The sequence below is a fragment of the Ambystoma mexicanum genome, chromosome 9 (assembly GCF_040938575.1).
Source record: "Ambystoma mexicanum isolate Mex_15411 chromosome 9, UKY_AmexF1_1, whole genome shotgun sequence".
NCBI classification, from domain to species: domain Eukaryota; kingdom Metazoa; phylum Chordata; class Amphibia; order Caudata; family Ambystomatidae; genus Ambystoma; species Ambystoma mexicanum.
In genome coordinates this window covers 1,517,020,783-1,517,033,451 of record NC_090931.1, presented here as the reverse complement: position 1 = coordinate 1,517,033,451, position 12,669 = coordinate 1,517,020,783, and the positions used below count along the sequence as shown (strand labels likewise).

General features: G+C 49.6%; 1 protein-coding gene across 9 annotated transcripts in view; it reads right to left on the bottom strand.

The window, feature by feature from the left end:
- The window catches only part of LOC138489399 (uncharacterized), a 310,533-nt gene that overhangs the window by 34,617 nt on the left and 263,247 nt on the right, over positions 1-12,669 (bottom strand). For 6 of the 9 annotated variants that reach the window (XM_069617119.1, XM_069617120.1, XM_069617121.1 and 3 more), the window contains one exon: positions 5,315-6,974. The exons of 2 other annotated variants lie outside the window; for them this stretch is intronic. In XM_069617119.1, coding sequence (XP_069473220.1) covers positions 6,529-6,974 — 446 coding nt within the window. In that variant the 3' untranslated portion in view covers positions 5,315-6,528. Of the gene's footprint in view, positions 1-5,314; positions 6,975-12,669 lie in introns of those variants that run through there. One more of the 9 variants, XM_069617125.1, reaches the window with a different exon arrangement.

Sequence of the window (12,669 nt, the reverse complement as noted above, 5' to 3'; positions counted from 1 at the left end):
AAGCTCGCCAGCCGGCCTCCCACCGGGGTGCTTCGGTGGGGGCCCGACCCCACGGCCGGTTCAATCCTGCTTCGACGAGGCTTTGCCGCCTTGACCTCCTTGACGACGGCGGGGTCCGCCAGACTTGCCTCGTCCTCTGTAGGCCTCCTGAGACGACGAGCGGGCCGCTTGACGGTAGGTGGAGAAACCGCCGCCGGAACCTTTGGAGGCGCCCTTGCCTCCGCTGCTCCGAAAGGGCGTCCGTCGTTGTTGCAAAACTCCCAGGGCCCGGGCCGTCTCAGTGTCCGCTTTAATGGCCTGAAGGGAATCGTCCACTGTTTTCCCAAACAGGTTGTTCCCATCGAAGGGCATGTCCAGGACTCTGGTCTGAACGTCTTGACGGAAGTCCGTAGCCTTGAGCCATCCATGCCGCCTAAGGCAAACGCCGTTGCCCAACTGGCGGAACCCAGTGTCGGCGATGTCCGTCGCAACGGTAATGGCGTGGTCAGAAGCCACCTCACCTTCCTGCAGGATCTCCAGGGCCTCTGTCCTCTTGTCGTCCGGCAGGAAGTCCAGCAGGGGAGCCAGTTTGTACCAGAGCTCCCTGTCGTAGCGGGCCACGATAGCCAAGGCGTTGGCCGCTTTAATCGTCGTCGCTGCCGACCAGATGACTCTGCGTCCCATAGCGTCCAATTTCTTTCCCTCACCGTCCGGTGGGGAAGTCGATGTGGAGGCCGCACCCCCCCCCGCTTTCTTCCTGGCCGCCGCGGAGACGACGGAGTCCGGGGTAGGCTGCGCCCGGAGGCACAGGGGGGCCGTGTCCGGGACCCGGTACTTCTTCTCGTACCGGTCTCTTCTAGCTGGCGTCGTGGAAGGGTTCTTGAGGAGGGTGAGGCCCTCATCCCAAATGTCGTCCAATAGAGGCACTGAGAGGACCGTCTTCCTCTTGGCCTCGCGCCGCTGATAAAGGAAACCTTCCTTCTTCTTCTCCTCAGGGCAGAGTTGGAAAAGCTCGGATGCCCTGGTGATCATGGAGTGGAACGATCCAATCTCGTCGGGCGGAGAAGCCCTGGTGGGAGGCGACGAAGGTACATCCTCGTCGTATACCTCGTCGTCTGTACCCGTCGCTGCCGTGTCAGTCCCCGTATCATCCCCTCGGGTGGACGGGGAGGAGGGCTGGACGGGGCGCGACGGCTGAAAAGGAGGTGGAGGGTGGATCCTTCTTTTCTTAGTAGGGGGAACACCAGAAGGTCCCGATTCTGGGTCCCCAGACGGGAGAGGTTCCTCCGTCGGCAACGGTAGTCTCGTCCTTATCTCTGAGCATAAGGACTGTATAGCCAACAAAATGGCCGCCGAGTTGTCTCGCGGCGCTGGCAGAGGGGAATCCGATGGGCGAACAGGGGCCCCGTCGGTACCCTCGGCGATGTCGTCGTCACCTGCGTCGGGATCCATCCCGACGGGTCGGTCTTCTTCCACGCAGAGGCCGTGGCTTAAGACCTCGACCAGTTCCTCCTCCGAGGTTGAGGCCGAATCTACGACGACGCCCTGCCCCCCCTTTCTCTTCCCCTCGGGGGATTTCACAGGGGTCCTATCGATGGGCACAAAAGAGGACTCCCTCCGAGGTGGTAGGGAGACTCTGAGCCCCGAGGTCGCCACCACTGGTGTAGCCTGCACAGGCTGAGCCAGGGCCGCCGCGACAGTTTCGATAGAGGGCTTGGCCGGATGGATTAAGGCCTTCACCACCTTAGGTGCGCTCACCGCCTTATCCTTGAGGGGGGGGGACACCGCCTCGCTCCCCCTCCGCCTTCGAGCTCGACCGGGGCCTCTCCAGGAGCTTTGCCGGGTGCTCGGCCTTCCTCTTACCCGACCCAGAGCGTTGGCTCGTGGTTGATGGTGCCTGGCGCCCGTAGAGCCCGACCGTTCGGCGCTCCCGGTGCCAGCGGACTTGCGGTGCTTGGCCTTATGTTGGACCCCCGTCGCCGGGGCGTCCTCAAAGGTCTTAGAAGACCGCTCGGATTTCTTCTTCTTCTCGCCGGACGGGCTCTTCCCTTCTAGCCAGTTGGCGAGACGTTGATGGCGGACCTTCATGGTCCGCTCCGACATGTTGCCGCAAAACGCACAGTCCTTCTCCACGTGCGTCTTGTCCTCATGTAGGCAGTAGAGACAAAAAGAGTGTTCGTCCTCCTTGAAGACGTTCTGCAGCTGGCATCCAGGGCAGACCCTGAACAGCTTTCCGGGCGTCGAGCTTCCCTTCTCCTGGGCCAATGACCGGGCCTGAGAAACTTCTGGAGTCCTCCAAAAGCGTAGCTCGACGAGATCTTCACCCTTGAGGGGCGCAGACGAATCCGACACGGGTCCCCGTTGATCGGATAGAGAGTCGGTGGAGCTTGAGGCTCTTTTGACCGAAAAAACGAAGTTTTTGAGAAAAAACGTGAAAAAATAGCACTAACGCTCGAGAGCAATAGCACGAGGATCCCAACACATGAACGTGCGGTAAAAATCTGAAGATGGCTGCCAGAGGCGGGGCTTAGGTAGAGGGCAGTCATTGGCTGTGGTCAGTATGACACAGAGATCAGTGATTGGTTATTACTACGAAAGACAGATCAGAAACGAAACTGATACTGGTTTTTTCTTTACCGAGGATTCCCAGCCTGACGACGGGAATATTCATGAGCATGTGAATCCATGCCAGACCCCATGCTGGAGAACTGGTCTGTTAGCAATCATGCCAACCAGGGCATTAAAGGCTTTGATGACGTCCTCCTTGATTTCCAGTGGTTTATTAGTTTTTAGGGCGTCTGTTAGTGGAGCCGCAATGGTGGAGAAATGAAGTATGAATCTCCGGTAATATCCCACAAACCCTAAAAATGCCCTTATTCCCTTCCGGGTGGTTGGTATTTGTAGCTGTTGTAATGCTTGGACCTTATCTACTAAGGGGGTTATGACTCCACCGCCTACTGAGTAACCCAAGTACTTGGTGGTCTTGGCTGCTAGTTTGGATTTTTTTGGGTTTATATGGAGGCCCGCTTTTCCCAAGGTTGTCACTATCTTTTTTAGATGTACTAGATGCTCTTCCCAGGATGTGCTGAATATGACTACATCGTCCAGATACGCTGCAGCGTACTTTTCATGTGGTTTAAGTAACTGGTCCATTAGTGCTTGGAAGGTAGCTGGTGCCCCGTGTAGCCCAAAGGGTAACACTGTGAACTGGAAGAGACCCTGAGGAGTGGCAAATGCTGTTTTTTCTTGGTCATTTGGATGTAATGGAATTTGCCAGTACCCTTTTGTTAAGTCCAATGTGCTTAGATAGGCTGCTGCCCCTAATTTCTCTAATAACTCATCTATTCTGGGCATGGGAAACGCCTCATAGTGAGATATGGCATTTCGTTTCCTGAAATCCATGCAGAATCTGGTGGTTCCATCTGGTTTGGGCACTAAAACTATCGGGGAACACCAGGCGCTTTTAGATGGTATAATGACGCCCAGTTTCAACATTTCATTTATTTCTTGATTCATGTCTTCTCTTTTTGCCTCGGGTATACGATAAGGACGTAGTCGTACAATCTTTCCTGGTTCTGTGTTAATGTGGTGTGACACCATCTTAGTTCGCCCGGGAAGTCCTGAGAAAACTCCTGAAACTGGTTGCAGATAGTTGAATAATTCAGTGATTTGTTCTTCATTCAGCTTATCTCCTACCACGACATCCTGTAAACCGCTCTGAACCATGGGAACCATTTGTTCCGTTACCGATAGTTCTGACTGGGTGCTACATAAAATCGAAGTGGTTGTTTCCTTCCACAATTTAAGTAGGTTCACATGATAGTTCTGTTGCTTCACTTGTCGGTCTGGCTGTTCCACTTCATAATTTACAGGACCTAAAACCTTTGTGATTTCATATGGACCCTTCCATTGAGCCAACATCTTATTGGAGCTGGTAGGTAGTAATACCAGCACTTTGTCCCCGGTTTTCAAGGTACTTAATCTGGTCCCTTGATCGTAATATTTCTCCTGCTGCAATTGGGTTCTTCCTAACTTCTCTTGGGCCAGGTCCCGCAGGCGTCCCAGGTGTTCTTGTAGATTATTAACATAATCCGATAAATTGGTCTCCTCCTCTGATTCCCATGTTTCTCTTAACACCCTTAGGATGGACCTAGGTTGTCTTCCAAACAAGAGTTCGAATGGTGAAAACCCTGTAGAGGAATGTGGGGTGTCGCATAAGATCATTAAGACCCAAGGTAAAGTTCTGTCCCAGCCCAACCCGTAGGGCTGGTGGCTCTTCGTAACATTTGTTTTATTGTCCGATTGTGCCTTTCCACCAGACCATCCGTCTGAGGGTGATACACTGAAGTCTTGAGGTGGGTTATTCCCAAGGTCTTGCATACCTCTCATTACCACCGACATAAAGTTACTCCCTTGATCTGTCACTATTTCTTGGGGTATTCCTACTCTTGAGAAATAGGGAAGCAGGACATCGCATAATTGTTTCGCTGAGGTACCTCTTAAAGGAAAAGCTTCTGGATACATGGTGGCATAATCAACCACTACCAATATGTACTTCTATCCCCGACTGCTTGGTTCAAGAGGTCCCACAATGTCCATCCCTATTCTTTGGAACGGCTCTCTGATGATGGGCATTCTCTGCAATGGGGCCCTGGGCGGTATATGGGTGCTGGTCTTTTGACAGGTAGAACATTCTTGGCAATATTTAGCCACCTCTGCATATATTCCTGGCCAATAGTAATTCTGGAGTAATCTCTTAAGCGTCATGTTCTCCGCCAAATGTCCCCCCGTGTTGTGATCATGTGCTAGCTGCACCAAATTCGAGCGGTAAGATTGGGGTACCAATAACTGCTCCTGTTCTGTGTGGTCAGCCCTTCTAGTAATCCGGTAATAGAGGCCCTGTTTTTCCTTGAAATATGGCGTGGAACCTCTGTTAGAGTTCCCTTCCTGTGCTTGTTCTCTCACTCTTTTGAGTGAGTCATCGTTCTCTGTTTCAGTGCGGAAGGAGGGAATATGATCTTCCACTCTCCAATCTATCAGGGCTATGTCATGGGCCTCTCCCCTCCACTTTTCCTTGATTTTCCTCTTCTGAGCCTGGGACAACTGTTCTCTTGTTGGATATTCTCTTATTTCAGAACCGGCATAAGGAGCTTCCTTTAACCATTTTTCAAATTTGGGAAAGTCTGTGCCTATTAGGACTGGTGTTGGAAGGGAGGGTATTACCGCCGCTTTTATAGGTACCATGTCCCCTTTTTTCCCCCAAGATGATGTCTTGTGTGGAATACTCTTTCACATCCCCATGCACACATTTCACTGCTATGTTTCTCACCTGGAATTTCTCTGAACTGCTCACAAGTGGCTGGATCGCTGTCTGTCTGCTTCCGCTGTCCAGCATGGCTTGTGCAGGGTGGCCATCTACAGGGACTTCTATCACATAGGGTACTTTCTTCCTTCTGTATTCTTGTGATTGAAGGGTCCCGATTTCCATGGGTTCTGATTTTGTTTTTTTGGAACAGAACCTCGCGATGTGACCCCATTCTCCACATTCGAAACACTGTGGGCCTGCACTTTTTTGGATGCCACCACCTACTACTGGCCGGAGTTCTGGTCTGGTTCTAGGATCCGCTGGGAGTGTCCGGTAGGGCCCCTGGCGCCGAGTTGTAGCCTCCCCAAGCGGTTTTACCGAAGGTATTGTAAAAGATCTGGGCGTTCCTGCTTTATGGTAAGCGGTGGCCACATCTATGGCCTCAGGCAGGGTTAGGTGGTGATGCTGTCTTACCCATCTTTGGATTGGGCTGGGTAAGGCCTCCACAAACTGTTCCAGCATGATTGTCTCCGATTTGTCCTACTGTAGCGGTGCTGGGCTGCAGCCATTTTTCGGCTAAATCTTGTATCCTATAGAACAGCTGTCTTGGGCTTTCTCTGGGCTTTAATCGGGTCTCTCTGTATTTAATCCTGTAGGATTCTTCATCCATTCCAAGTCTTTCGAGGATTGTTTTCTTAAGCTCGGCATACGGGGTATCGCCTGTGGGGTTGGCGGCTTGGTAGGCCCCTTGCATGACTCCCGTTAGTAAAGGGGCCAAAAAGAATGCCCATCTCTCCTGTGGCCATTGTGCTGCTCTTGCAATACGCTCAAAGTTAACAAAGAAAAAACTTGGGTCATCCCCGTTTTGGTATTTTTTTTAGAATAGTAGGTGGTACAGCCGGTTGTGTCCTGTTTGCGGCTACAGCCTCCCTGAGGATCCTTAGCGCTTCTCTTCCTTGGTCCTGTGCCGCGCTCTGTACTTGCATGGCTTGCTGCAATGCCTGGCGATCAGCTTGTGCCTGGTGGCCTTGCACTTGAATCAACTGCTGTAGTTGCTGTTGCCCTTCTGCCAAGGTTTTTATTACTGCTTCCATGATGGATGCGGTAGTAAGGCGTTACCGTGAATCCCACCGCTGCCACCACTGTTAAATAGCAGGCAGGAGTCAGTAATTCAGGTTAAATAAAAAAAAGGGTTTATTCAGGTTTTACAACCGAATTTTCCGTTTGTATAAGTCATATGACAATTAATGCAAAGTAAATAGGCTTCTCACTGGCACTGTGCTTTTCAAAACGAAATTGCAGCTTTCGAAACTTAAACCACCAATAAGGAAAATAGGCTTTTCAGTCCTGCACTTCACTTGCAATGGCCATATCTCGGAACACTCCTTTTCTGTCGGCTTTTCCTCGTGAGCCGTGTTTGAACCAAGAAGGAAAATAAAGAAAACAAAACCATGAATGTTCCTCCCAGACGGCGTTGTGCTCTCGCAATTAGAGCTCTGCTCGTAAAATGTCACAGGAGTTCCAAGAGCACCCTTTCCTTGCCGTCTTTGTTTTCGCTTTGGTTGTCCGGATCCCTGGTTTGAATGTGCGGCTGTAGGGGTTTCCTTGGTCCCAGGGACAGATTGACCTAGTATGCCCACTCGAATCCACTGACTTCCGGGCTCCACTCCGCTGTGTCTGCATTCGGCTCCTAGATGGAAAAATCGGGAGAGCTAATGAGTTCCAGGTGGCCGTTTTTAACCGCACCTCCCCTCCACCCTTTTCACCTTCAGGTGTGCGCAATTCCTTCCACCTTTTCCCAGTCAGTCCCTCCCTTTCCCTCTCCACCTCCCGAGGCATTGTTTTTTCTGCTTCTGTGTTTTTATCATGGCACAGTGCAACTTCCATATCCTGTACTTTTCCCATCTCGTATCTCTTCCTGCCACGGCTATATGGACAAGGGAACCTTTCCTTCCTGGTATGCAACCCCCTTTTATTCATTTTTAGTTTAAAAGGAATATATTTGTGCTGATCCAGAGGCATTATGGGAGATGTAGTCCGTGGTCTGACATTCCCTGTTGGAAAACTTCTTGTAATTCCTACCAGTGACATATTGACCTTTCTCATGTTTTTATTAGTGGGGATCACTGTTCTTGGTGACTCAGGACTACTCGACTTAACTCCCTGGTTGGAGTTTCCTTGTAGTTTTTCTATTTCTCCTGGCCATTGCCGGCCCACCCCACTGGCACCGGGGTTTCCAGCCTCACACCAAGAGAGGTGCAAAAGGCTCTAGACAAAATTCCAGGGATAGAGGCTAAAGGGTGGCCAGAAATTCAGAGCATAATAGTGCACCACTGCAAACGGATCAAAGAAAGAGAGGGAGATGGCTCAGAGGAGGTTGGCAGACGAAGCAAAGTTAGTTCAAGCGAAGCTAGTGAAGGTCGCGGCAGCTGTAACCATACTCCCCCACGACAGGAGGTAGACGAGGAGGAGGGACCAAAGCAATAGACGAGGTGGGTACAGGGGGCGAAGAGGGGGCGGACAAGGGTATGGGGGTAATTGGGAAACATGGGACAGGGACCACCCAGAGAGGAGGTGGGGACACTTCTCCTGAGAGTGCAGAAGCAGACCCAATCAAAACTATCAAGATGACCAATACCACGGGCACCCGCACCCGGGAAGCCCATATGGCCTACCCAGAAACGAAGGAGGGGAGCAACGAGATGAGAGAAGGCAGGGACAACAGAGAGATAGGCAACAAAACACTCAGCAATACACCGTGAGAAGTGAACACCCCCTCACACTCAGAATAACCCCTTTACCATAGACTCAAACGGAGCACCCAGCCCCTACAGTGGGGTGTCAGTAGTGGGTGGCAACGTTTTCAGCCAGGGGAGCACAACTAGACATCCAGCATAGGACAGCCCAGAGAGAGCACTCGCGTGTCCAATCCTATCGACAACCTTCAATGCAGACGAGGAACCATTGATAGGGGCAGAGATAGAGAATAAACAATTCATCTTTATGGTAGATTCGGGAGCCGAGAAGTCATGTATACGTGAAGGCCGGTTCCCGCTTTCTAATCGTAAATTGGAGACGCAGGGGTTCTCTGGGCCAGTAGTCGAAGTTCCTTACACTGAAGATTTTGATGTGACGGTAGGGGGAAAGACAGTAAGAACACCCTTATTGTATTACGAACAATCACCCGTCAACTTGCTGGGGAGGGATCTCCTCAGCAAACTTAATATGACAATATTGTTTACAGAAAGAGGAGGGATTGTGTGCTCAACCCCGGGAATGTGCCCCTTGCGAGTGATGCTGGTAATACACTCATGTGCCATGTACCCAGCAATATGCGGGATACCCGTTGACGAGACAATGTTCATAGACAGATTAAAAACACTGGCATGGGTAGTACCGGAGTTGCAGAACCACGAATGGAGGATACCAGCAGAATTTGTTTTCCGCCCAATAGCTCGACCTGAGATAGTGCCAGGAACGGTAATGTCACTTGACATACACGCAGTACAGGTCTCGGCAAAAAGAATAGCAGTAATTGCAAGTGACATGCACGGCTGCGAGTGGCGCACGGTGCTATGCATAAGCGCCAATATCGCCCTCCAAGACCTATCAGATGAGGAACTCTTCACCGATTCAGACAAAGAAGGGGAAATAATAATGGAAATAGCCATACCCTGTGAAATAATGATACAGCAAAGGCAAGTCCCAGTGCATCTAACGGCGGTAGTAGGAAGACCGCCATCATTCTTTCAAGATGACATGCAGACAGTACCGTGGCAGTTGTGGACAAATGGTCCGCATGATGTAGGATTACTGCACGGAGTAACGCCAGTGAAGATAAATGTTAAACAAGGAGCAATATTGCCACGAGTAAAACAGTACCCACTGTCAAGAGAAGCAGAAGAGGGGATAAAAGAGACAATAGATGCCCTGCTCGAACAAGAAATAATAAGACCCTCAAACTCCCCATGTAACACTTGTATCTACCCCATCAAAAAAGCAAAGGGAGGAGGGTGGAGGATGGTCCAAGATTTAAGCCCACTTAATGACGTCATTCAGAAGGCGTTTCCCCTGGTCCCGAACCCAGCATCCATCTTGTGCAGCATTCCAAAGGAAGCATCACATTTTACTGTGATAGACCTCAAAAATGCTTTCTTCTCGATACCACTGGCAGAAGAGTGCAGATACTTGACAGCATTCACCCTAGGGGGGAGAAGATATGAACACTGCAGATTACCGCAGGGTTATTGTGAGAGCCCAAGCATATTCAATAGGATACTGCATGAAGATCTCGGGAACATGACAGCAGAGAGCACAATAATACAGTACGTGGATGACCTGTTAATTTGCAGTAAGAATGAAGCAGAATGTAGGAAAGACTATCGCCTTGTTAACGTTACTAGCTGAAAGAGGGTACAAGGTGGACAGGGAAAAGTTGCAATACTGCCAGCGAGAAGTGCTGTACCTAGGGCAATTGATCTCAAAAGATGGTAAGAAAATAATACCAGACAGAGTGGCAGCCATCTCGACTGTAAGCTTACCCAAGACAGTTCAAGATATGCAGAAATTCCTAGGCATGTGCAACTACTGCCGTGCATGGATCTTAGACTATGCTGCATACACTCGCCCCCTACTTCAAGCACTCAAGGATGCACAAAAAGAAAACACAAACATACACTGGAGTGCAGAAGTGTGCGATGCATTCCAATCACTTAAAGAATTGATTTCGAGCGCTCCAGTATTGACGAACCCAGATTATGAGCGCAAATTTTACCTATTCTCTCACTGCAAAGACACACTCATGACTGCAGTGTTAACACAAAAAACGTCACTGGGCCACAAACCATTGGCGTATTACAGCAGCACGCTGGATGCAGTCATGTAGGGGCACTTCGCGTGCGAACAGGCCCTCGCTGCCGCCGCGTTCGCCATTGCAAAAAGCGCTACTATAGTGATGGGTTGCTCATTAACGCTATACGTGGAGCACTCACTGTTTGCCATACTAGAGCGATCAAAGAGCACACTGACCACTCAGAGAGCAACCGCTTACGAAGTGATACTGTCGAGCACCAACATCCATGTTGTAAGGTGTAAGATAGTGAACCCTGCTAGTTTCATTTCAGAACCATGCACAGTCGAGGACGTGCAAGCACATGATTGTGCCACATACCAAGGCGGGGAGAGCGGGGCAACCATTGCCAGTGAGAATGCTCTAAGCGAAGGAGAAACGTTTTTTATAGACGGTTCAGCCTCAATAAACACAGACACAGGAGAGAAGCATGTAGGCATCGCTGTGGTGCGAATGGAAGACAGTGATTACGAAGTACTAGTACAGCAACGACTACTGGCGCATTTCTCTGCGCAAGCAGCAGAACTGATAGCACTGATAGAAGCCCTGCGGGCTGCTAAAGGATGTGCAGTGACAATTTATACTGACTCAGCATACATGGTAACTACAGTACACGGTGGCTTGGCAAGGTGGGGAAGAAGGGGGTTCAACAGAGCAGATGGATCACCCGTACAGCACGCCGAGCTATTAAAGGAACTCATAGAAGCACTCAAAGACCCCACCATGGTAGCAATAGTTAAGTGCCAAGCACATACAACGAACACTGATTTTGTCTCACTGGGGAACGCAGCAGCAGACGCCGCAGCAAAAGAGGCTTCATATCTGATAAAACAGGTGAGTACCTAATCAGACAAGAAACAGAGAAACAGCTCCCTGATGGATGCAGCACAATGCCAGTGTCACAGATATTGGAATTGCAGAAAGGGGCAACGGACGAAGAAAGAGTTGTGGATGAAAAGAGGGTGCAGCCAATCAGCCACAGACCTACTGTGGCGACAAAGTAACTCCAGGAAGGTAGTAATGCCAAAAAGATTGTTAGAAATAGCATTTCAATAGCTACACTTCCTTGCACACAACAACAAACAACACATCGCAGCAGACATTCAAGAAAACTGGTTTGTCCCAGGGCTACATGAACAGCTCTCAAGGTTAGCAATGGAATGTACGATGTGCCAAATTTACAACTCAGGCATGACATTGAGAACACTCAGGGGAACGATACCAAAACCAACAGGCCCCTTCAGAGAACTGCATATAGATTATGCAGACATGGGTGAAAGATGTAACGGGGCCAGATACATGATCGTAGTGGACTGTCCATTTTCACGGTGGGTCAGGTCCATGCGCTCGCCCAGACGCCAAGTGCGCAGCAAAATTCCTTGTGAGGGAAGTATTCCCACGCTAGGGAATTTGCAACGTGATTCGCTCTGACAACGGCACCCATTTTGTAAACAAACTCTTCAAAGAAGTGACAAACATGCTAGGTATTAAACACAAGCTCTGCTCGATTTACCACCCACAAAGTAACGGCGTGGTAGAAAAAATAAACAGACTACTGAAAGGGAGACTCTCTAAACTATGCTTCACTCTTAAGAAAAGCTGGGTGTATTGTCTCCCTCTGGCCTTGTTTGAGCTGAGGAATCAGCCGAGCAAAGACCATCATTTGTCACCCCATGAGATTGTGACAGGGAGGCGGATGCACACTCGCCAATGCGTAGATGCACACAGAAGTGCGACAGTGCTGGGGGAAGAGTTCAACAACTATCTCCTGAAACTGACCAGAGCAGCACGCATGATGGCAAAACAGCTCGCCCCACCACTAGAGAATGAAGAACAAAAAGACACATCAGACAATGAGAAAGAGACAAACACGGGGCAACTAGAGCCAGGCGAACAGGTATTTGTAAGGAGCTTTGTTCGTCGGTGGAATGCCCCAAGATTTCATGGCCCGTATGAAGTAGTGTTTTGTACACCAACAGCAGTAAAAGTTAAGGGCTTGAGATACTGGATCCATTTAACTGACGTAAGGAAAGCATATGGGAATGTAAATGAAGAAGGGGACACAAATGTAACAGATGCGAAGGAACACGGGGCTGAATAAAAAGAAACTTTGAACAAAAAAAAACATTTTTTTTGAGTGAGAATACAGCTTGTGTAAAAATAATATAAGAAAATATGTAAAGAAAGGTAAATGCTTAAAATATGCTTGCTTGCTCCCTCCTCTTATCTCTCTTTCTCTCTCTCCTCCACCCAACCCCCTCCACTACCCAGCCAATATCTGCTGATTAACTACTGTGGCCACAATGCTTAACGCACCTTTTATGTCTCAAAATACAGGAGAAACCATGGCAACGACCAGGCAGCCTGCTACATTTAGAGTTAGGGACCAGAATGAAAGGCATGTGACGTTTGATGTGGATTTGCGTACATACTCATATCAATGTGGCTTGACCGTGCAATAATATTCTTTTCCGTAATGTTTGGACTAGGAGTGTACTGGTTGACAGCATTTATCTCTATCAAGATAAATGAGGGG